Here is a 26,233-nt window from a genome sequence, read left to right on the forward strand (position 1 = left end):
TGATGTTTCATAATGTGTCTAGGAATAGGGGAAGCAACAACTGCCGATGTGGTGTAAAGGTGTAAACCTCACTGTAAAGTCACTGAACAATGCCAGATTTATGTACCAGATATCACAGATGTTATAGCAGTCACAAAAAGATGGAACGTTGTGCTAAAAGCACTAAATTTCAAAGACTAGAGGGTTCATAATAACATCAGATGAACTTTTAAATATATTTTTGCACAGAACAAAGACTGCGGATTTTATATTGCAAAGTGCTAAATTGTATAAACCGTCGTAGTGTTCATATGGGCACCTGGTTGTTGTTTTAAGACAGACCTCAAATACTGCAAACCTGTCCTTTAACCTGGATGAGTCAATAATGAGGAGAATTAAGGTACAGCAGGATGGACTTCATTAGATAAAAAGGAGAGTGTTGCAGAGAGGGAGTCTAGTCTAGTCTGATAGCAGATGCTGGATCAGGTAGGACAATGAATTGGACTCAGCTGTGGCTGCTGGCCTTTCTGGCCATCTCCTCTCTGACTTATCTGGCTGTTGGATCTCCATTGTAAGTAGAACTATTTTACTTTTATACCCTGAATGTCTGTTCAAAATTGCTTTGAGGTCAAAACAGCTGACATGTTTTCCCCCCTGCTTTATGATAACCTTTAAAACTTAAATGAAATGTTGTAAATTTTCTTGTCCATTTTTTCCACATCCATATATGTTTCTTTTTGCTCTCACACAGAATTTAAATGTATACTACATACTACAATATAATTCAGATGTTATCTCTGGAAATATATTAATTTTTGCAAAGTGTGTTGTCGACCGTTAATGTAATGTGTATTAACGGTTAATAGAACACCTGTGAAGGGGAGTGATACATGTCGTTAAAAGTCCCAGAGCTGTCGTACTCTATAGCAACACTCATGGAATGCCTCTCGTCCAATCAAATTACATGGTTGGAACTAACTGTTGTATAATGTACTGTATCAATTTATCTAAGAATTGCAACACTATATTAGAAAATGTACTTTAGTAGTAGGGGAGTGGTATATTGTGGGCAACAATAAAGCCAGAGATTATCTGCATTTGTTATTTGCAGTAAAGGATACAGGATAATAAATGAGACTATTATTATCATTATTATTATTGGGAGTATTAGTTTAACTGTGATCCATTTCATTTGTGTTTGTGTCACATAAGGGCAAACTTTTATCTTTCAAATGCCAGTAAATTGCACAAACATTTGTCCTGAGCTTGCATAAGAACAGACTCAGCAAACAGAGGCCAAAACAATTATGAAATGTTTTACTCTAACAATGGATTCTAACTAGATCCAACTGGATCTTGGTCAAGAGAATAAATATATTACTCATTAAGTGTAAAGTCCATGCTGGATCTGACTGTCCTCATCTTATCCTTACACTTTCTACATTTCCACCACACATCATTTAAGTTCTTTGTTTTCCTTAAGAAGTTACTTATTCTAAATAATAAATTGACATGCTCCAAAAGCAAACAAATAGAATAATAATTCATGTGTGTTCTGGATTGCAATGCTGGTTTGTCAACACTCTGGACTGAAATACTTCAACAACTACTGGATGGATTTCTGTGGAAGTTCGTATACACATTCATGCCTCATCAGTCCTAATAACGTTGTGATCATTGGACATTGTACCATTATCAGGTGAAAATATCATTTTGTCCAGTACTTTGGTTTATGACCAAATACCTGCATTACCAGCCCAAGCTGTACTTAGCCTTTAGCTCAAAGCACCACTGTGGTAGCGTTTAGCCTCGGAGGTCTTGGTAGAATGTATGTGGTGTTTACTTTCAAACATGAAAATGCATATAAAATTAAACGTCAAATTCTCTCTGTGAAAGCAGTACCACATTCTCTATATCTGTCTCCACTTTCAGCCCTAAACAATACGTGGTGCACAGTGACAACAGTGTATTCTCTATCTTCTTCTTTTCCCACTGCTCTGCAGGAAGGTGATGTCTGCCCCCAACTTGTTGCGTGTAGGAACAGCAGAAAACATCTTTGTGGAGTGTCAAGACTGCACCGGAGGAGACATAAACGTCGATATCAGCGTGATGAACTATCCATCCAAGGAAAAAAGGCTGGTAACCACATCTGTGACCCTTACCAGTGGAGAACACTTCCAGGGATTTGGACAAATAACGGTAGATGAAATACTGTTTCTCCTACTTGGCTTCATGTTCTGTCATGACCTCAATGTAGAATTCAGAAATTCTCATCATATAAACCCGTCCTGCTGCTCACACGCCACATCTCTCTTCAAACTGGCCTCAGATTCCTGCAGGAGACTTCAACAGGGATCCAACCTTGAAGCAGCGTGTCTACCTGCAAGCTCAATTCCCTGACCGCCTGCTTGAGAAAGTCGTCTTAGTGTCCTTCCAGTCCGGCTACATCTTCATCCAGACTGACAAGACCCTCTACACCCCAAACAGTATAGGTGAGTCCAGTACTACATCAGTGCTGAGAAACACTCCCATCTCTGTCAGAGTGTCTCTACATAACAATGTACATTAGAAAATACATAACAGTATGATTTTATTTAGATTAGTTGGACTAATGCATTTTTCATGTTTGTAAATGAATGACTGTACTTTAAACTACAGAAACATGAACCTCTTTCTCTTTCTGTCAGTTCATTTCAGGATGTTTGCAGTAACACCACGCATGGAGCCTGTGGAGAGGGACACCGTAACCCAAGCTGATACTACCATAGCCATCGAGATCGTGGTATTGTATTTCAACTTAAGCACAGAATGAAAAGTAATATTATAATCATCTGTAACAACAGATTGTTTCCCTACTTTCATTTTCGTCTCCTCCATTCATCTAAAATTACAACAACAAATTCAGTGAACCATGTTCCTACAGTAGTATGTTAGGTTTCATGTGGATCTCAAGTAACAGGTGTCCCACCACTCACTGTGAAACTGAATATCCTCTAGGGACTGATTTCCGCATTTGAAGGCAGCATCTCTCTCTAAACCAAGACAGAAATTTTTACAATAGCCAAGTGTCAGTCAAGACGCTGATCAGACTCATGGATGATAGACAAAAGATTTGTTGAAAAGTCTTTGTTGCAGTATGGTTGTACTACATGCATTTGTTAAGTGGCTAGGCTCACTGTTAATGGTTGCTCAATGTTGTTTGTGTTTAGACTCCTGAAGACATCATTTTCCCTCTTGACAGTGTCTCTCTGAAATCGGGAATCCACTCTGGAAGTTATCAACTTGGTGAAATTGTCAGGTGAGTATTTAATTTAATTAAATTTACATTTCTTTACATTCTGTTTACATTTCAACAGTAACAGGTGAATTCAATTCAATTAAATGACAAGTATCTTGTATATTTCAAGTGTATTTTAACATGTTTATAGTAAGTACAGTACAGCCCAGTACAGGTAATGTTGTACAGGTAATGTTGCCTATTCAGTGTTTTGACAACTAATAAAAAAATGATCAAGTCATACAAGGTGAACAAGATGAGGAGACACTTTGAATCCTTCGTACAAACACATAAATGAATGAATAATTCTTAGTTAAACTAAATAGGAGAGGAGACATAAACTGGAGTTGAGTGAGTGTAACTTTGTTTAACAAATATGAAAAGTCTTAAATTCCTGGGCTCTGCAATCCTAAACCCTGTGTGTGTGTGTGTGTGTGTGTGATTGAATATTATATTGTTAGCACCTGTATGTGTGCTGAGCTTGTGCAAACCCCTTGTGTCGTGTGTGGTGTGTGTGTTGTGTTGTGTGTAGTGTGTGTGTTGTGTGTCGTGGTGTGTGTGTGTGTGTGCTGGTTGATGTTGTGTTAGTCCTCGGGCTTTGGAAAGTGGTGTGGCCAGGTTTTCACAGCAACACCACAGCAAAGCTACTCTGCAGAATTTGAGGTCAAAGAGAATAGGTGAGTCCCTTTTCACACCGAACTGTTATTACTGTAAAACCTATAAAGCATTCACTGCTATTTTGACCTGATGTTGGACACCAAAATAAAATGTATTTAATTTATCAGTGCCTGCCCAGTTTTGAGGGTGAAAGTGATACCTACGAGCTCCTTCTTCTACGCGTGGACAGTCCACAGCTCACCCATGGAACATTAAAGCTACGTATGTGAAAAGTGTTTACTTTGTGGCTTCTTGACAACAAGTTTTAGTAGACGTATTGGAGGAAAATCATAATAATGGTTTAGAGGTTGAGAATCTTCTGCTTGGTAGTTTGGTTTTAAATATTAAATGGTACTTCCTTCTTCTATGTGGACTTTTTAGGTATCCTGTTGTTTCGGTGATAAGGTGGGATTGGGACAGCCGTTCGTTAGGATCTTTTGTGTTTCGTGCTCATTGAAGGGTCAATAAAGAAGACTTATTCCCCCCCGTACTCCATGTCAGAAATGGTGCAGGGTGAGCATCACGGGGCTTGACTGCAAGATGGTTTGCCAACACTTTTTTGCATTACTCTCAATTAAGTCAGAGTACTTTTTGTTCTAGGACCATACGAAACATATATTTACGCCATTGGGTATATTTACAACTTTCATGTTTTGCTAATTGTCACCCATAACCCCATACACTAAAATTGATATTACGATCATATTCTAAATGTTACTCATCATTTACAAGTATTTAATGGAAGAATTTCAGATGCATGACAACCTGATCCCAAACCCCAATGGGACAGTTGAACACAGGTCAAAGGGAATTGGGTTGACACACCATGATTGAAAAAATACATTGAATTTCACCAATTTATCCTTCTTGGCTTTTGGTTCTCATAAGACATATAGTATTCCTGGTAAATATGCACTACCTCTATGTACTCAACTATTATTATAATATATAATATTCATTATATAAAGTAGTATATGCTATATCATAATGCAACAGATATATTTGATCAGACTTATTTGTGTAGCATTTAGCAGTATTCGCTAGGTTACCTCATGGTGTCTCAAATAGGTGCACAATTTATCAATTATTATTGCTTTATGATGAACAGAAACAGGCAAATATACTATAGACATAAGAGCTAACAATAAAATTCACAAAATAAGGTTAGTTTGATATTCTTTTGTGACTTATACGTGCTATGATGTACATATGCAATAACAAATACAGTTCTTATGAAAAAATTTACTATATCATACCTACCATAAACACATTTAATAATTAATATTAATACATGACAAGCAGCAGAAGTTGTAATGTTGTGTCAGTTTGGTTGTCATTCTGTCTCCATACGAGTATGGTTTTACAGCTTGGCTTATTTACCCAGGACCTACCAAAATATGAGCACGACTATAACGGAACTTGAAAATGTTTAGGATTGTCCTATCTTTTCAGATGACTGCTTTAGTTTCAGTAGTACATTTGTTTACAGCCCTATCTGTAGAGATGAAGCTATTTTATGATGTTCAGATTATTGTATTTTGTACCTATACCTGTTTGCTGGCGTGTGTTACGTGTGCACTATCCTCTATTTCAGTGTATTGTTGTGTTATCGTCAGATCGAGGACGGTGACGAGTGATCAGTACTTGAGAGGGAGCACATACAACAGACCTTTTCGACATTCACGTCCTGGTGACGGGATTACATTTTTGTATCTGTCTCAGTGTGCTGACGGAGAAACCGGTAGAAACAGGACTGTGTGTAGTGCTGTTCAGTATATTTGTATCGATTGTTATTCATAGATAATCTCAGAGCGGGTCAAAGGGTTTAATTTCACGTCATTACTATGGTCTAAATGCTTCATCCAGATGACTTCAGTATCAAGGCAAACGTACGTCGAGAGACGTATGCACATGTTTCTATTTATCAGTTTATTAATGAGTATGAACAAACTGAAAAACAGCTACTCCTTCTAGTCATTCTGCGTGTGTGGTGCATGTGTTTATCGCGTTTCTGCATCAACTCACATAGGTGGTGAAAAATGGTGGAAGGCAAGAGTTTGAGAGGTATCCAGCATTGTCCACATTCACCTTAACACACACTAACTCATCCACTTCAGGAGATCACGCCCCAAATATTTCAAACACCAGGAACTTCCTTCGAATTTCACGTAACCAGTACTTAGATCTCTTACGACTTTAGTGTAAAATTGGCCAAGCAACATGTGGCTGTATTTGTCTACTTTATTAAAAGTCCTTTTTCTAAAACATCCCTAAAAAAATTTCATACCATATTTTTAGAATTTATTTACTTTTCAAACGCCACATGCAATTTAATGCTCTCTTAGTAACTAAAAATAATTAGTGCAGTGTTTCGATCTGTTATGGATCTTCATTATGATGCAAAAATATTCCAGGGGAAAAGTAGAAGTATTGGATCACTGTATTTTATCTAAGTCATAATACTTAATGCACAGCTAGTGCAGTTTGTAGACAAAATTATTTAATTGCCTTTACTAAGACGAGATTAATTGAATGACTTTATAAGACAGTAAGATGTTTTCTGATTGGTCAGATGTTTGTTTCTTTGATGGCAGGTTGAAGTTATGAATCCAGATGAAACTCCAGCAAAAGGTATTGCGGTGGTGCTGGAGCCAGGCGCTGTGAAGGGTTTCACTGCAGCCAACGGCATGGCAAAGGTTACCATCAATACAGTGGCAGGACTCTCAAGTCTGCTTATCACTGTAAGTCTCCAATTTTTCTTTTTCTTTTTTTTTTTTTTGAGGGTGGTGGTGGTGGGGTGGGGTTTGCAAGAACCTACAATTGTATCATCAGAACGTTTACAAAAAGTACAAAGGTATATAGTATCTTAATAAAGACATTATGAAAAAGATGACAGTGACATAGTGCGACAGGCACTGAGTTCAAAGGTAGGCCTTTAAAACTTGGCCGGGTACACCTCAGCTGAATTCAGATTCTGTCAATTAAGCCCAGAAGCTTCTAAAGCCCTGGCAGCGCTGTAATTTTCCAAGCAGTTTCAATGCATCATCAACTTAGTCTATGTAAATGTCTGACCAACTGGAATTGTGATATAGTGAATTAAAAACTAAACAGTTTGTCAGTAAACAATTGTTTGGAAAAATTACTTGTGTCGTGCACAAAATCCATAGATGCCCTCACAGACTTGGGAAAACTTAAGTTTGATAACATGAACTCTGTGGAGTGGTTAAAAAAATAGCTTTGATGACTTTGACTTAAGTGTATCTAAACCTCTGACTTGTGTGTATGCTTACTTGTGTGTGTCTCTAATTGCAGGCAAAGACCAATGATCCTGATATTTCACGTGAAAGACAAGCATCAGCCACCATGACAGCTCTCCCATATAAAACTAAGAGCAACAACTACATCCACATAGGTAAAGAAAGCCTTGAAATAACATCAGATGAAAAAACAAGGTGGTGACAGCAAAGTATGCACCATGTACAAGATCTTTTCAGCGTTGAACACTCACTACAAAATGTCATTTTTGCAGGTGTGGATACAGCAGAGCTGGAATTAGGAGACAATCTGAGAATCAGTCTCATCTCTAACAGGCAGTTAAATAATCAACAAACTGATATCACATACCTGGTGAGAGATATTTTGAACATATGGACATATACACAGCTATTTTTGTTGCATGTTATGACCTACTTAGTGGGTAAGTGCTGATGTGTAGATCTGTGTCCGTAGATCCTGAGCAGAGGTCAGCTGGTGAAACATGGCCATTACAGGAATAGAGGCCAAGTACTGATTTCCCTGATAGTTCCCATCACCAAAGACATGCTGCCATCGTTCCGCATCATAGCCTACTACCATACAAATGACAATGAAGTGGTTTCAGACTCTGTTTGGGTGGATGTCAAGGACTCCTGCATGGGCTCGGTGAGACACACAACACTTGATTTAACAACATTAAACTAATTAAGTGAACAAACAACAGACACACAAAGTAAAAATGATTGTTTTCTATATTTAACATATTTCAAGTAATTGCTTTAACAAGTACAAAACAGCATTCTCATTCATTGCCTTTCCCTTCACATTTAGCTGACGTTGGAATCATCAAGACCTGCTGTGTCCTATGAGCCTCGCAGGATGTTTGGTCTGAAAGTCACTGGAGATCCAGAGGCCACAGTGGGACTGGTGGCAGTTGACAAAGGCGTCTATGTCCTGAATAACAAGCACCGCCTCACCCAGAAAAAGGCAATGTCCTCATCCTTTATTTCCCCTAAGATTTTTTTAAGAAGTTTAATTTAAGACCACAGTGTGTCGACTGAGTTGACACTGTGGTTTGAGCCTGCTGGCTGGAGAGGGGCTCTTTTGTGTGGGGTTTGTATGTTCTCCCTTTATCTGTGTGGGAAAGGCTCCAGCCTTCTACACCCTTTCAATGACAAGCGAGTATTGATAATGGAAATGTGTAGAATTCGAAAATTTGTTGGTGATATTAGCAGCATGAATGTTGTCTCACCTCTACCCTTTTTTCTTCTATTAAGGGGCTGAAATAAAAACGTATTATAACTACTACTTGATTGCTGATTTTTAAAATAGACAAACAGAAAAACAACTTTGTTACATTAATAAGAGTATATGTGATTCATAACGTTCCCTTCTGTTGATTTGGACTTTATCTTGTATAAGTAAGCCTTGTCTGGTTGTATGTCAGTGTGTAAATGATTTCCACCCTGCTCAGATCTGGGACACTGTAGAGAAGTCCGACACAGGCTGCACCCCAGGTGGAGGCACAGACAGTATGGGTGTGTTCTTCGATGCCGGGCTGTTGTTTGAGTCGAGCGCTGCTTCTGGGACTCCCTACAGACAAGGTGACAGTACTTTACTCTGCAGTCTGACTCTTTTCCTCCTTACTAGTCTCATTCTATACAGGTACGTCTGAGTTCACTGCTCATTATTATCTCGAAGTATCCCTAAACCAGTGGTTCCCAATTCTGAGGGCCGCGAAGGTATTTCAAGCGGGCCGACAAATTATTTGCAAAACAGTGCAACTTTGGTGAAAAAATGTAAGATTAAAATATTAAGATATAAATAAGGTGTTTACATATCTTAAAACAAAATGATCTTTAACAGCATTAAAAAAAATTCCTTTCATTGTTTGTTTGTTGGAAAAGGTTGGGAACCACTGATCTAAGCAATGTAAAGGCAAGCTAGTGGCAAACACACTACTGAATATGCTTTATGCCAGCCAAACACCAAACCACTTTTGAAGCAATTTCACTGTCACAGACTAATTTCCCTTGGAATAAAATCACGAAAGTTTTGCTAGAGCGTGCTCCCGTCATCTCGATCATTTGGTGTAAAATGTTCGTCCAAGCTGTTTTACAGATCGCTTCATATGTGTGCTGTATACTTCTCTACACAACACTTTGGACCATGAACTAGCAGTGACTTGGAAGCAACACAGCAGTAAAGCTACCTCTGTAAAAATTTGCAATTGTAAATTACTGTATTAATGTACGTGTTCAGAAACATGAACATTGCTGTGTCTGCTGTGTCAAATGACCTCTCCCTTGTTTTAACAGTTTCACAAGATACCTTTCAGAGTGGGTTTATATTTGCTGGGTTCTTTTTTAGAGCTAGTTTGTTTTGCCTTTCCAGATTTGAGGTGTCCATCCCCCACAAGGAGGAAACGAGCCAGCAGGACACTGGACGTCACAACCAACTGGGGTAAGACCCAACAACTACTGAACTGCTGCATGACAGTTCAGGCTTTTTAGGATATCTGACTTTCAAAATGTGTGTCTCTCTAATGCTATATGGCAGTGAGTGATTTTAATTTTATACAGTAATTTCACCTCTATGTATTATTCGTCTAAATGGCAAGTTAGAATTGAAAGAGTTGCCACTTGCTCACCTCTTGGTAGGTGTACAAAGAGCACTGCAGGTAACTTATTCTAAGTGACAAAGAATATTTTTTAATGCAATGTTGTTTAAGCCAGCAGTCAAGACAAAATAAATCTTTCAGGTGTACTCCCTGACACACTGTACATATTTTGACTTGAATCTGGTGGGTGCAGCAACTGGTTTAACTGTTCTCAGTCTTACTGAGAGTCTGAGTCTTACTTACCCTTTACTTCAACCACAGTTATGGCCAGCAGTGTTTTTCTGCACACTGGTTCCTAAACTATTTTGTTGAACCCCTTAACTTTTGCAGATAAAGCCATTTTTAGCACTAATCAAGTCACATGATGGATTTAAAACACTAACCAATAAAATAAATGGGGCATTGAATAAAATGAATAATAATTCAGCCCAAAACATGATCATGAGTACTATAATACAAAAACAGTTAAATTTCCCTGGTGTCACTCAAAAAATTTGGTGGTGCAGCCTGTATCATTGGCTTCCTGATCTGTTGAAAGAAGATGGAAAGCCAGCGAGCTGAGAGGAAGGAGGAAAACCTCTAACTGGGCAAAAGCTGGAGTGGTTACATTCATTGTCATACTTGTAATCAGAAAACAATCACTGCCTGCCAGTGAAAAATAGTAACCATTTTAATGACACTTTAGAAGAAGAAGATTTGGAAGACAGAAGCAATGGAATTGTTTCTCGCACCAGATTCACTGAAAGTTGGCTGTGGTCCGACGTCAAACTGCCTGCTTGCCCTGGTAAAGCACCCAACTGGTGAGGAAACAGAAATAGACGCACAATAAAGCCATACCACTACTAATGTTTCCTGGATGATATTTGCTCAGCTGAATCTGACAACACTTTTTTTTTTTTGTTTCAGTGTGTCCACATCATTTATGAAAACATTTCCTTTATCTGACTCAATCACAACCTGGCAGATCATCGGTATTAGTCTGTCAAGAACTGGTGGTGAGGACTCTTCTTTTGTCTTTCTGCAGGATTTGACGTTTTCTTTCTTTTTCTTTACATTGTTTGTGATTATAAGGCTTTTTTTGGGCAGATTACAGAAACATTTCTGGTTTGATTCTGTCCCAGTCCTTTGATGTCACCCTCTCTGTCACCACATTCCCATCTGTCTCAACTGTCAGCTGTCAAATAATGGCACATAGCCAAGGCTTGCCTAAAATGTTCCCATATTTGCTTGCTACATATATATTTGAATCTCTTTTTAGTTTATTTGATTTATCTTTCATTCCTCCATTTCTACTTTTTAAAAATATGTACACATACACATAGAGACATGAGGAAATATGATTAAGTGTTAGATATTGGATTATGACAAGAATAACCATGTCTTCTGGTACAGGATAAGATTATGGCTCCCTTCATCTCATTGGTTTAATGAGTCACGGGTTGTGTGGTCCATAGGCAGTTTTTCACAGTTCAGGCGGGCGTCACGCAGACTGACACTTAGTGGTCAAGACTTTCAGTAGGTTGCATCAGCAAGATATGATAGAATTATAACTCTGAAGGAGGATTCTGGTCTTTGGGGATTAAGTCACACATTTAGATTTTAAACAAATTTTTAAAATTATAAGGTTTCTCCATGTCACTGATGCCCTCGCCATTCTCTCCTCCTCTTTCTTTTCCTATTCTTTTATTTAATGTTTATTTTTTCTCTTGTCTTTAAGTAATCTGTGTGTCCAATCCATTGGAGGCAGTTGTTTGGAAGCAATTCTTCATTGATCTCAAACTGCCGTACTCTGCTGTAAAAGGGGAGCAGCTGGAAATTAAGGCAGTCCTCCACAACTACTTCCCTGAGCCTGCTATCGTAAGTCTGGGCTATTTAGCTTGTGTGTTTCAGGACAGATGGCAAGGTTTTCTACAAAAATGTACAGTGCAACTTTCATTGAATTTATGCATGATTCACTGACATTCAGTGGTATACATACTCATCCTCTGTTAGCCTGTCACCACATTTCATACTCATGATCTTCCCTTGAACGAATAGTTCAGCATTTTGGAAAATGTGCTTATTCTTTTAATATCATATCAGTGAGCTAGCTCTTTAGCCTAGCTTAGCAAAAGTACTGGAAGCAGTGGGATACAGCTAGCCTGGCTCTGTTCAACATAAAAAAAAAAAAAAAACACATCACCTATCTGCTTAATCTAATTTCATGCATGTATGCCATTTGTAGTTTTAGAGGGAGCTCTGTGTTGTAACTATTTCTTGGCAAACAACAGCCAGGTGCAGCGGCTGTGCGCAGCATCACAGTTTTGAGTTTTGTCATCAGAGACAGATTTAATACCATTGTTCCTGCACAGACACTTATTGCTGTTGTCGAGACAACAATCTGTCTCTTTGAAAAAACAAAAGACCTGCTACACACACAGTGGCATCAGGTTCCTTTGGGAACATGTTACACAGGACCTCACCTGGGCACTGCTGAAATGTCGACATATTGCTTTAATGGTAGATATGGTTATTCTTGTCACTGTCCTAAACTGGGTATGCTCTCCTACCCCAACTGATCATTTTGATCCTTATCCTAGAACTGTGTCCGTGTGTTGTGGTGATGGTGATGCCAAAATATCCAACAGGTGTTAAATTAGGTTGAGACTGAGTGCCAGAGCATTTAATTTACATCATTTTCATACTCGCTGAACCATTTGATGACTCCACATGCCCTGAAAACATTTGCATTCAATAATTTTTCTCCCTTCATTTACTCAGTTTTCTTCGATTTGTCACCATCAGAAATCTCTCTCAGTCTTCATTCTCCACCTCTCCCTCTTTACCTTTTTCAAGGTGCTTGTGGAACTGGTTGAGGCGGAGCATGTGTGCAGTGTAGCTTCAAATCGTGCAAGGTATCGTCAGGAGGTCGTGGTTCAGCCTCAAACCACCCGATCTGTACCCTTCATCATTATTCCCATGAGGGAAGGACAACTCGGCATTGAGGTCAAAGCATCTGTTAAAAACTCGTCGCTCAGTGATGGAATCAGGAAGATGCTGAAGGTGGTGGTAAGAGAAACCAACCCCTAACTGTCTAGCCACTACCTTGATGATCAAAATTGTTGTAGATCTTTGACACTTGTCTTATTTTTTATTTTATATTGTGTGTGTGTGTGTGTGTGTGTGTGTGTGTGTGTGTGTGTGTGTGTGTGTGTGTGTATCAGGCTTTTGATATTAATGTGGAAATAGTTAGAAACACATGGTAAAACAATGAGAAGTATTGTAACATGTACGCTTTTGTCTAGTGGTCAACGGTTTGTTTAAAAAATAGTCGTTATTCCTGTTGTGTTTATTAACTGCTGTTTTTCCAGCCTGAAGGTGTGCTAACAAAATCTGAAAGTATTATAACACTAAACCCTGCTGAGAAAGGTGTAGGTAAGTTTTGTGTTGAAGTAGCTTCAATGAGCAAAAATATTGCAACATCTGCTTTTTTATTTGCTAATCTTCTAACTCGTCCTTTAGACGGTAACCAAGAAGAAATAATCAGAAGTGACATTTCTCATAAACATATGGTTCCAAACACAACTGTGAGCACAACGATCTATCTGACAGGTGAGCTCAAGTGACTTATCTTCATGGAACTAAAGACGCTCATCAGTCTCATCATGTGGCTAATTATACTGAATTGCAGTTTGAAATAGCAATTTCACATGAATAATATGAGATGTTTAGCAAACTAATAGAGGAAGAAAATGCAAGTGGCAAAACTTATCATACATGTGAGGTGTAACCAGTAACCTACTGGATAAGTTTAACTGACTTTGCTGGTCAATAGCCACGCTCGGCTTACCTCTAGCATTCCTAGGCTAACCACTAGCATACCTAAGATAACTGAAAAACAGACGAGGAAACGTGGCTCGTGATTTTCACAGTAAAAGCTCTGTTGCATCTGCTCTCACTGAACACTAATAGTGTTCGCACGATTCTCTCATTGTCACAGTTAATAAATACAGAGCCTATTTCAATGGCATGTTGTTACAGCAACATGATGGTGCAGTGCCTTGGTTACAGGTTTAGGGCAGAGCAGCATTTTCTTTGATATCGGAGGATCTTTATGATAACATATATATATATATATATATAACATATAACATAGATCAGTAGCTGGCTTTAGCAAAGATATACAGTAACTTCTTGGGAGTCTTAATTTTGTCCCTTACCCTGCACCATAGCAGGAACACTCTTGCAAAGTACATTGTTCCCTCTCATTTGCAAATAACTACCTCACTGGCTATGGGGTTCTCTGTGTGTCCACACAGGAAAATGGCAGCATAGTGGGCTGGTGGAGGACATCATTGGTGGGAAATCAATGGGTAGTCTGATCTATCAGCCGGCAGGGAGTGGAGAGAGCAACATGATACACATGACCATGCCTGCCATTGCTACCATGTATTTAGACAAAACCAACCAGTGGGAAACTGTGGGCGTTGAGAAACGTAATGAAGCCCTCGAACACATCAAGACTGGTAAGCTCACACACACAGATGCATTTGTTAGTACAGGTACCACAAATTTTATTAAAATGAGGAGCCCAATTAAACAGGACTCCAATGGACAAGATTCAGTAGAAACCTGAATGTCAGTCAGTAAAAAGGTTGTTTTGTTTGTGTACAGGCTACCAGAACGAGCTTGCCTACCGTAAAAGAGATGGATCTTTTTCTGTATTTCCCCATCGCCAAAGTAGCACCTGGTGAGGCATGCAAACATCCATGAACCATGACTATGTGAGGATGGTTGTATTTCATATGCAAATAAACAAAACTCAACAATTGCACCCTCTCCTTTCTTAGGCTGACGGCCTATGTGGCCAAGGTGTTTGCCATGGCCAACAGTCTGGTTGCAGTGGAAAGGAGCGTGATCTGTGATGCTGTCAAGTATGTGATTCTCAATGCCCAGCAACCTGACGGCTTGTTTCGAGAAATCGGGGGTGTAATTCACAGAGAGATGATCGTGGGTGCCCTGATTTCAATTACACCAGTTCCTTAAACCTGCTGCTAAACAAAAACAAAAAAAAGACACCTTTGCATGTGTGTGTGTGTGTGTAGGGTAATGTGCGTGGCAGAGATTCAGATGCCTCCATGACAGCCTTCTGCCTCATCGCCATGCAGGAGTCACGCACACTGTGTGCTGCCACTGTTAATGTGAGTATCTCACCTGCTTACAATACAGAGGCACTTCCTTTTGCCTCTTGTTATTCCTTTGTTTTTGTGGCTTTCTACAAGTCAACAAGGCGTGTGCTGACTATTGTACCCTGCAGGCAACACCATGACTTTATGTACGTAAACCTAGGTGTCTTGACTTAACTAAAGCACTTCCAGCTTTCATTATTTGTCCCCCACCCCCGGCAACTCTTTAAAACTACTCCTTTGTGATCGTGAAGTCTTTCAATTAATTTTTAAGCATTCCTTTCTCCATTTAAGGGTTAGTTCGCACAAAAATTACAAGAAAAACAAACATATTTTTCCACTTGCCCTTAGAAGTATCGAGGCTCCCAGACTGCTCAGATTTTAACCATCCAAATTATTACTGCAAATACCTGTCTGAATGACTTCTTCTGCAACCCAAAGCAATGGATGTGAATGTGATTTTGTTTATGATGCTCATGGCATTGAAAATCGACATTTTAACAGCAACATCTCTTTAACATTGTCCCAATGCATAATCTGCTGAGTTGGAGCTCGGCTCTGCCACTCACTAAGCTTCTGGATGTAGTTATGTCTCCTCATTAGCTGTCTCCTCCTTCTGTCCAGACTCTGCCAGGCAGTATAGAAAAAGCAGTGGCCTACCTGGAGGGGCGCCTGCCGAGCCTAGTCAACTCTTATGCTGTTGCCATGACATCATATGCCCTGGCCAATGAAAACAAACTGAACCAGCAGATCCTCTACGCGTTTGCCTCCCAAGGTTTCCTTACATAATATTCCCATACATGATCACAAACAAAAGCTACTGTGTGTTTACTTTTGTGTGTGTGTTTGTGTATGTGTTTTTGTTACCTCTTTTCCTGTATAAACACTGTCCTTGTTGGGACCAGTATTCCTCATGTGAACTAAAGCTCAGTTCTAACGGAGCAAAGGTCATTTCTGAGGTCCTGGTGAAGGGTAGGCTTTCCTCATTGAATGACACAACAAGACTAGCTGTGCAAACTGTGTGTGTGTGTGTGTGTGTGTGTTTGTGTGTGTGTGTCTTAGTCTTAGACTTGTCCCACTGGCCTGTACCTACCTGTATCACACAGGTTCTGCTTTGTTATAAAATGTATTCATCTGTGTTTTCTATAGATTTCTCCCACTGGCCTGTACCAGGAGGACATGTTTACACAATGGAGGCCACAGCTTACGCTCTTCTTGCTCTCGTCAAGGTCAAGGTGAGCGTGCAAAAAAAGGAAAAAAACAAAAAACAAAAGAACAATACAGTTGAAGGCTTGGTGAAGGAAAGTTTCTGGTGTGCACGTGAAACTTTTGTGTGCTCACACTTTCTGTGTGTGGGCGCGTATTTTTCAGTGCATAAGTTGTTTCAGTGTAACCATGGATGTATTATAAGACCGGTCATGAGATCTGGTAAACAAAGAAGCCTCCTAAAAATATGGATAGCCTCCTCCGAATGGCTGCCTGCCATTGCTACTCTCCATGAAGTTGTTACTTTCTCCAAGGAGCTGATGGGCCACCGTGCCGCTGCCCTCCTGAGTCTACGGGTGGATGTCGCGCTTGCACAATTATGCCAAGCTCCTGAAAATCATAGAGACAAACGCGTCAAGTTCACAAAAATAGAAACTACCGCATCCTGTCCTGACTTCCAGAATAAAATGTAAATTTTTTTCACGCAAAGCGCTCCATGTTAGCGTAATGAGCACATATGTATCCGGAAGTCAGCACATTAACAAACAAAAGCACCATATATCACTCTGTGTTAAAATTTTGGGATGTGTATATGCATGTTTTTGGTGTGTATATGAAGTTTTCATTGTGTACGTGGTTAATTTGATGTGTATGTGAACACTTTCATAGTGTTTCACCCTAATCGGCCTCCCATAAATAAGCCTACTTTAACCTGTGCACCACAAACTTTCTTGTGAGCACACAAAAGTTTTTTTTTTTTTTTTTTTTTCCCATGTCCCCTTAGGGGCTTCGTAGATACCAAAGGATTCTTAGACGGTAGAATGCATTGAGAGATCTTAAAAGTTTGTTTCATCTTTTGAAAAGTTGCATGCAGTAATTAATCAGGATTTCTATGTTAACAAAAATAGATAGATAGATAAACTCACAACCACAAAGAGTTCAACCCATTTCTTGCCTTCTCTTAATAAAGGCCTTTGAAAAAGCCAGACCTATTGTGAGATGGTTCAGCCAACAGCAGAAAGTGGGCGGAGGCTATGGATCAACTCAGGTAATATAGGACTCTCTTCTCTCTCTCTGGATGCATTCATGGATCTGTAATAACTCATGAGCTCAAGCTTTGACATTGATTATGTCGTTCTTTCATTCTCTCTCTCTCTCTCTCCAGGCTACTATAATGGTGTACCAAGCTGTAGCAGAGTACTGGTCCAGTGCCAAAGAACCAGATTATGATCTGTATGTGGACATCTTGTTGCCGGGCAGGTCAAAGCCTAACAAATACATCTTCAACAGGGATAACCATTATGCCACAAGAACATCTAAAGAGAATACACACACACACACACACACACACACACACACACACACACACACACACAGAGACACACATAGAATGAACTCACACAAGCACACTCCGTATTTGCCCTCCTTAATATACTGCATTAGTCTTTCAGGTTTCAGCACCTTCTTTCTTCTACACATAATATGTACATCATTTATCAATAAACCTCAAAAATACAGTTTTAACATATTATATGCAGCATGATAGAAGATACTTATATACAAATGGCTCTTCTTGCTTATCCTTTCTTGTAATTACTTGATGAACCGAGTTCTAAACTGCCCTACAAAAGCAAGGTACAGCAACTACAGAAGCAGTGAAGGTGATATAAAAAAGGATTTAAGGTTTTCAGGCTGGATGGGAAACAACAGACAAAGGGAGGCTACAAAGGTTGTAATATAGTGTTTCTCATTTAGGCTGATTATTTTACCTGATCAGAATTTATATTTTCAATTTACAGATGTTGAATATGGAAAATCAATAACTAAACGTAGCTTTTGTTTTAGCTATGGCTAACCACAGCCATCTTACAAGCAGGGTTCCTGCACAATTGGGTTATTTCTGGTGTGTTGCTGTGGGTTGTTTCATCTAAAGTGAATACACACAGACACACTTGTGGTAGATATTAAAATGCATTTAAATGCAATGTTTATGGTTTGGCAGAGGCATATTTTGAGTTCTGTTATTGGGCCGGTTTTTGGGCTGGTGGTTTTCATGCTGGTTTTTTCACACAGACCTGGCAACCCTGCTCACAAGCATACATTATTATTATTGCTTTACCTTTTGAATGTGTGTTTGTGTGTGTTCATATTTTAAATCTCAACAGTTCAAAAATATAAACGAAGATATAAGAGTTTCTGCCAGAGGAACAGGAGAGGCAACATTGAAAGTAAGCAAAACACATTTTTGTGTGATATTTCATTATCTTTTGTGTATTGTTGTGTGCTTTCTGAATCCTTGATAACTCCAAAGACATTTTTAATTACACTGTGTAGGTTGTGAATGTACTGGAAATGTTACCACAATATTAAACTGTACATTATAGTTTGTAATTTGCAGTAATAAAGCTACTATGTGAAGAAGTAAAAAAAAAAAAAAAAGCCTTACTTTGTTACAGTACCTTCTGATGGTAGAAGAACCACCAAAATGACACACAGTGCACAGTGACTAACCCTCCCCTCAGCTCCCATCAGATATGACTCTGGGACACCAAATGAACCATAGTATGTGCCCATTGTCACTGTTTTATTTTTTTAAACAAACATTATAGCATAGCGTACTGTGTCCACCTCATTTTTACCACATTTCGAAGCATGAAGAAGTTATAATGCCTTAAATAATTTGACTGACAAGTAGCTGGAGTTCTATTTCGTATAAGCATCACCCTCTAAGAGCTATCTTTAATGGATTTATCCCCTCACGTAGACGCATTAATATTTTTTTTTGTGGCCTGTGCCCAGCACTGGGCCCCAATCAAGTCAGACTCTATAGCATATAACACGTGCTTGACCTACTCCCCTTTTTTCTTCGGTGCTTTTGCGCTTTTCCATCTGTGCCCCTCCTGCCAGGCAGGATATATCATGAAGTTCGGTCTCCACGCACACTGCGAATCATGCCTTAGCCCAGACCACACCAGCCTTGCTATTGCTCTCCAGGCCACGGGCCCCAGCTGTGCGTGTTTGCCTGTAGAAGAAGCAGCAAGTGTACGTCTTTGCTACGACTTCAGGAAGGCAATAATGATGATGTCAACAGTAGCCTAGACAGGAGGAATTATAAGTCCTGGATACTGTGTTGCTGCTCAGCCTTGCAGATGTCATGCAGTAAATGTTATGGGCTGGATTCGAACCCTGGGCCACTGTGGTAAAGACTGATTTTTAATGGCGTGCGCTCCACCAGTTGAACCACCGAGGTGCTCCGTTGTCGTTTTTTAGTGTTGGAATGGCGTGGGTGCGCTGTGCGGTGTGCATTGGTTCATGTTTGAGTGCACATGACATGACAACAGCAGTTGCAAAAAGTGGGTGCACTTATTTCTGTTCATGACAACAGAGCAAAATGCAAAGACAAGCTCTCCAAAATTGGTCACATTGCTGTGCTGTGGACAGGAAGGCTGAACACATAGTTGCAAAGACCTTACATCCACTACAATCAGTTCGAGCTGCTTCTGTCTGGTCGTCGATTTAGGGCCCCGAGGGCCAGCCGGAACATATATAAGAAGTCTTATACAGGCACTGAACACAGAATGACTACATCAGGGAACTCTTTAAGATTTGTTGTCTGGTATTTATAATATAATCTGCTGTTACCTGCTCAGTTGCAATCAATCAATCAATTCAGCTGAATGAAATGGTTCTCAGAACAAGGGCAGTAAACGTATGGGTCAAAATGGACAAAGACGCTAGACAAACATATATATATAGTCAATCTAGAATAGGTGTACGATTGCCATTGAATAGTTAGTTGAGCGGGATCTATTGGGTAATGGATCCACTGGCGGCAGAATAAAAAGTTTTGCCTTTAAAACATTTAGATTATACGATAAATGATTTTGAGAATTAAAGTATTAAATGAGAATTAATACCTTCCACCAAATTGGATTCAGAGTTAATCTTGTCTCTGACAGATGGTGTCGACGTATTATAGTTTGCCTGGTGAAGAGAAGAGCGACTGTAAGAAGTTTAACCTGTCTGTGCAGCTCCTCCCAGGTAAGTTGTTGTCCTCTATATCCCTCTGTCTTTTGCTGTTGGTTTTTATTCTAGCTGTGTCTGTCTTGCTTGTATTTGTGTGGTCAATTGCTTGTTTGTCTGTTTTTTCTGCGAAGTATTCTTTCTTGAGAAAAATTAATAAACTAAACCTAATGTTTTTCTCCTCCAGAGAACGTGGATGAGGATGAGAGGATATACAAGCTGAGAATAGAGGTTTTGTAAGTACAATCAAGAGAGTCATTTGTTCACATTACAACTGAACTGTATTGTTAACTTAAGTGACATCCATCTTTTATTTCCCACTGTAAGACACTTATTGGACAGGATTAGACATGAATTTCACTTCAGTTTATGGTACAGCTCTGTTTTTAATGTGTCGCAAATTACTCTCTTAAGAGAGGCTCATAGGTGTCTATCTGAGATGAAGATAAATGAAGATGCAATGCCCTGGCAGCTTCCATAGCCTTTGTGACATACATGAGTAGAACAAGTATCACTACCTACAACCTCCAGGGACTCTGCACAACATCCAGGCTTATAAATGTCATTTAAAGGAGCGCCCAGATGTGACCTGATGTGGTTTGACTTTAGTTTACGGTACAGTATTCTTCTAATGAGCAACAAAAAACCCAGTAAGAAAGTGAAACTTGAATAAAGGCCAAACAAATGTATTGTCCTCTGAGCTCTCATTGTTTTGTGTCACTATTGTAAAGGTTTTGCAGGATATAATATGGCATTTTAATTTTGTCTAATTGAAGCCTGTGTTGTCTAACGAGGCTATCATAGGCCCATGTTGGTCATATGAAATGTGTTTTCTATTTCACCATTATTTGTAGAATAGCATCTAACTATAGCATATTTTGGATCTGATAGGAGATTGTATATTATTTCTAATAGTGTATCACAGTCTCCTATTTGGCTCTAATTTAGTGTAAAAAGTGTCTGACCATTGTTTTCGCTCTAATATGTAATTATATACAGGGTTACTATTTACAGCATAATTTAGGTGTATGGTGTCTAATTAGTGTATGAGTGTGTTTGTTTACTATCTAATGAAGACCATGTTATTTCTAGTTTTGTTTAATGATACAAAGTACTGCTTGTTATGTCTTATTAGTGTACTGTAAAATGATGTGTGACTGACAAGTGTCACAGTTACATGGCAACGTACAGCCGCCACCACCACCTCAATTTTTGACCCATTCCTGTATTTCGGTGGTTTATTTTTCACTCTTGCCATAGTTGTAATTTTCCTAACCCCTGTGCCCCAATTTCACATGTCAGCCTCTGTTGACATGGGAAATCAGCACGGGTTGAGTGCTGTGTTTGCTGCTGTCTCTCCTATGAGCAGCTCTAAATCACCCTCACCCTATTTGAAACATTTAAAAGATTTGTAAAGGTTGTTGGATTTTAAATTTGATAAGTGCTTTGCTTTCGCCTCACCCATCTCTTTCATGTCATTATCTTAATTTTTCCATCCATTCTGTGTACAGGTATAAGGACACGGAGCGTGATGCAGCCATGTCGGTTTTGGATATTGGCTTGCCAACTGGCTTCACTGTGAACAAAGGAGACCTGGATTTAGTAAGATTACACGCAAATTTACAAACACAGGGTCACGCAATCCTCTTTATCTTGTTTGTTCTAACCAGTAACACTGACTTTGAAACCCTGTCTCTCTCTCTCTCTCTCTCTCTCTCTCTCTCTGTGTTTGTGTGTGCTTAGTTATCAGAAAATCATACTCGCAAAATTGCAAACTATGAAATGACCCGAATCCTGTCAGAGAGAAATTCACTCATCATCTACCTGGACAAGGTTGAATTTCTTTCCTTCTATCCCCTTTTCTCTCTGGTCCCCTTACTCAAATTCTGATTCAAGTATGTTTTATTGATAAGAACATTGACCATATCATCATTCTTCATAGTGGACCAGTGGTGCATATCATATACTTTAATCAGGCCTGTAGATACTTCAAGACAGCTCCCACCTCACCTGATTGACACCTCACCTGAACCCTTGATTACAACAAATAAATGTCTGTGAACATTAAATGCTTACAGATCATTGATGTAATAAAGTTTGGATGCACCAATTTGCTGGAGCCAGGCTAGAGACATGGAATACAATGATACTACCTATACCCTAAATCAACTACGAGAGGGCAAAAAAAAAGCACTCTACGGGCCATTCCAGGCTAATTTCGACTAGACAGCAGCTACAGCAGGTTGAGAAATACAGGGTCAGATTATTTTAGTATTCTGACTTATCTCTATTGGTAACCTGCTGACATCACTGTGAACAGTTTCCATTAGAGCTATTCTACCAAAGAAAAAGTCCCCATGAAACCTGTCAACAGCAAGGGCTGCCATTGTGTATGTGCATTTTATGGCCTAAAAACTAGTGAAATGAAGTTGTGTTTCTCTCGCTCTCTCTCTCTCTCTCTCTCTCTCTCTCACATCCTGTACCTTTGTTGGATCAATCCTCAGGTTTCTCACACTCAACCAGAAGAGATCGCTTTTAGGATCCATCAGACGCTGAAAGTGGATGTCTTACATCCAGCTGCTGTGTCTGTCTATGAATATTATGACCGTATGTCTCAAAGACACTGTATATTGCTTCAGTGTGCTTTGATTAGTTTTCTTTGCTGTCTGTCTATGAATAATATGACACTGAGTCTCAAGAAAGACATACAGTATAATTAACAAATGACCATGCCTGTTCATTGTAGCTTAACAATTTATTTATCGCTACAAATAGCTTTGAGTGTATATGACAGAGTAGAATAGGATACAATTAAGATACATTATATATATTATATTATACAATCCTGTGATCAGTCAACACAATATTTTTCTAATATCTTTCTTCCCTGTTGCAGAGACACATTGTGTGAAATTCTACCACCCGGAGAGAAGTGGAGAGCTAATGAGGTTGTGTAGAAATGAAGAATGCATATGCGGAGAAGGTAAACAAGATGACAAAATCTCCTGATTTTACAAATAAATTCGTAAAATGAATGTGTGAAATTGTTTCTTGGATGAGTGTAGGATTTAAAGGCAGTTTAAAGATATCTTAGGTGAGAGCTTGAGAATGGTGTCATCTTACTTGTGTAGACAGGTGCTGCTGATTGCACACGAGCAGTTCATTGGTCTGAGGCTTTATGAAAAAAATGAGTAAAAGACAGAAACACACATGACTTAGGTTATAACATAAGCTACAGGCATATACATACAATTGCTCATTCATTTGAGTCATCTGTTGTGTATTATTTTTGTGCCCATTGTACATTTCCAGGCTACTGCAGTAAGCTGCAAGAGGACAAGACCAGACATGAAAGCCGTGCTGGTATGGCTTGTGAGTCAGATTATGGTAAGAGTGTGTGTGTGTTTGTGAGTGAGTGAGTGAGTGAGTGAGTGAGTGAGTGAGTGAGTGAGCGATCTATCACCTATTGAGCTAACAATCTGAAACTTGTCTCCTCTCAGTGTACAAAGTACGATTGGCGGGGTTTGAACAAGTTTCCTCTGTTGACATTTACACAACGGAGATAGTAAAGGTCATTAAGTCCGGTGGGTATTAATCTCTTCTTTCCTTTCCCAGAAGATCCTGAGTCATGCATACATGAAATGTCCAAGAGTATGTCAGAGACTTTTTTTTTTTTTTTTTTTGAGAACTTTTGCCTTTATTCCAATAGCACAGTGAGAGATAGACAGGAAAGTCAGGGAGCAGCAAAGGGCCGCTGCGGTTAGGACCAAGCCTTTGAGGTAGGCGCTCTGCCAGGTGAGCTACCGAGGCACCCCCACAGAATAGTTTTTTGTAATTAAGGGAAGTCAGTAAGGATAATGATCTTTAAGATGATTCAAAGTGACATAACAACTTCCCAGATTGTTTCCAGCCAGGCAGAATTCTTACCCATGTATGCAATGTGTTTGAGAATACAGCAGCAATAATCCTACATGAAACCTGTGACAAAGTTAATTATGGTCTCCTGTACTCTCCTCTCCATATACTTTAATTGCAGGATATACTGATGTGAATCCTCTTAATCAATCGCGCAAATTCACCAATCATCCACAATGCAGGCAGTCTTTAGAACTGACTGTAGGCAAAACCTACCTTCTAATGGGCACAGACAGAAATATTCGCAGGGATCCCCAAAGTCAAATGTAAGTTTGTTCTGTGTGTGTGTGTGTGTGTGTGTGTGTGTGTGTGTGTGTGTGTGTGTGTGTGTGTGTGTGTGTGTGTGTGTCTTGTAATATTGTCACCATTTAAACATTATCATTTCCCTGCTTTCTGTTACTGCATACTGTAAACTGTACCCGAGAGAGTATGCCTACATTGTAAGTCAATGTAGGAATTTATTAAATAATGACACAAATGCAATGACGTGTACAAAGTGGAACATCTTTACGCACACATGCAATTTTGGGTCATGTGTGTGTAGCAGCGTGACAGGTAACTGACTGCAGTAGAATATATCTGTAGATGTGTTGGTTAAGTAAATACACTCTCGCACTTTTCAAATTGGAGGCCACAGACTTGCTTGTCCTGCTACATTCAGATGGCGGCACAAATGTACTTAACTGATAGAGGACTTCATACAGTACAAAGCAGCTGATAATAAGTGATTCTATCAGAATCATCTATATCAATATATACTTACACACAGACAGCCTTTCAACATTTCCTTCCTATAAGGTTTGCCTTGTTTGACAGAAGAGAAACTGATGAATGTCTGCAGAGTGACATAAATGAAAGACCTGGTTTTCAAACATCTATTCTAAGCACAATGTCTAAGACGCATTTAAAAAAACTGACTTTGCTCTGCCTCAGTTGAGTGAAACTCCCACCTGTTTTGTGCCACTCTTTGTACCTCTGTGCAATGCACGCTAAATAAACACAGTAAATTATCTGCCACTGCTTGCACTGACTGTAGTGAAAGGAGCTCTGAATGTTTCGGGGTTTTTTTTGTGAGAGAGAAGACACGTCAGTAGTTGCTATGATCATTCTGATCTTTTTTCATTATTTGCAACATACTATAGATTGTAGAATCGATCATAAAAATAAATGAACTGCATGTAGGTAACCTTGATGAATCCTATTTCCCTATGAACAAATACCTGGTTACATGAAGACCCACTGTGTTTTTCATTTTGTTCTCCGCAGGTATGAGTATGATCTCTTAAACTTTAACTGGATTGAGTACTGGCCCACAGAGGCAGAGTGTCATGCTGTCGAACACAGATTTAACTGTTTAACCATTCGGGAGTTCACTGCCACCGCATGTTTGCAGTAATGAAACTTTGCACTTTGCATTATTCTTAATATGTAAAACTTATATGACTTGCAGAAGTCTCAATATTATACTGTATTCTGTTGATTAAAATGTATAACAGCCTTTATCTAATGGTCATGGTCTCATCATTGAGGTACTGTAGTTGCCATCAGTACGGTGCAATGCTGAAAACAGATACTATTAAAATATTCAATAACTTCCTTGTACACTTGTGTCTCGAAAATCACTTAACACATCAATAGTCTCCTGATGTTCATATTACCATAACACTTAGTTTGGAAAAATAGGCTTTTTCATAATTTTGGGGAATTTTAAAGGTCTTTGTGGAGCTCTTCATATGAATTTTAACAATGGCAACATGCACAGTATTGTAATCATACAAGAACACATTAATGGATGTTTTGCAAGAATTTGTAATTAATTGCAAGGCTATTTATATGTTAGCCTTTACCAACAACATAATTAATAGAAATGTTTCTTAAATGTTGCTGTTCACAATCGATTTACAGTAAAAGACAAACATTGTGTTGACAATGAATCACATACACACACCAGGTGACAGAATAGGTGAATGAATGTCTGCTTCACTTAAGGACTACTGTGTTTGAACTTACAGTATTAAATGAACAAACTACTACATGACAAATGCTCTTCTATAAATTGTGTATTATATATAAGAACACACTTTTTGTGATATGATTTTGAGAATAAACACGATTTCTAAACAGAGATTGTGTGTG

The 26,233-nt window shown here is 39.1% G+C and overlaps 1 protein-coding gene across 1 annotated transcript; it reads left to right on the plus strand.

The window, feature by feature from the left end:
• The first annotated feature begins 441 nt into the window (after nucleotides 1-441).
• Nucleotides 442-25,599, plus strand: LOC111229459 (complement C3-like). Its single transcript, XM_022755792.1, has 38 exons — nucleotides 442-550; nucleotides 1,983-2,178; nucleotides 2,309-2,471; nucleotides 2,667-2,761; nucleotides 3,189-3,277; nucleotides 5,530-5,539; nucleotides 6,508-6,654; nucleotides 7,226-7,325; nucleotides 7,443-7,540; nucleotides 7,643-7,834; nucleotides 8,000-8,155; nucleotides 8,643-8,772; nucleotides 9,563-9,631; nucleotides 10,474-10,588; nucleotides 10,695-10,783; nucleotides 11,506-11,645; nucleotides 12,624-12,836; nucleotides 13,139-13,202; nucleotides 13,290-13,379; nucleotides 14,087-14,293; nucleotides 14,442-14,517; nucleotides 14,618-14,777; nucleotides 14,873-14,968; nucleotides 15,578-15,728; nucleotides 16,103-16,188; nucleotides 17,130-17,207; nucleotides 17,325-17,480; nucleotides 18,325-18,387; nucleotides 20,119-20,200; nucleotides 20,370-20,418; nucleotides 21,694-21,784; nucleotides 21,926-22,015; nucleotides 22,687-22,789; nucleotides 23,079-23,165; nucleotides 23,495-23,569; nucleotides 23,683-23,766; nucleotides 24,219-24,363; nucleotides 25,364-25,599. The coding sequence occupies exons 1-38, from the start codon at nucleotides 474-476 to the stop codon at nucleotides 25,491-25,493; spliced, it is 4,242 nt and encodes a 1,413-aa protein (XP_022611513.1). The 5' UTR covers nucleotides 442-473; the 3' UTR covers nucleotides 25,494-25,599.
• The last annotated feature ends 634 nt before the right edge of the window (nucleotides 25,600-26,233 follow it).

The sequence above is a fragment of the Seriola dumerili genome, unplaced genomic scaffold (genome assembly GCF_002260705.1).
Source record: "Seriola dumerili isolate Sdu_G_001 unplaced genomic scaffold, Sdu_1.0 BDQW01000230.1, whole genome shotgun sequence".
In the NCBI taxonomy this organism is placed as follows: Eukaryota; Metazoa; Chordata; class Actinopteri; order Carangiformes; family Carangidae; genus Seriola; species Seriola dumerili.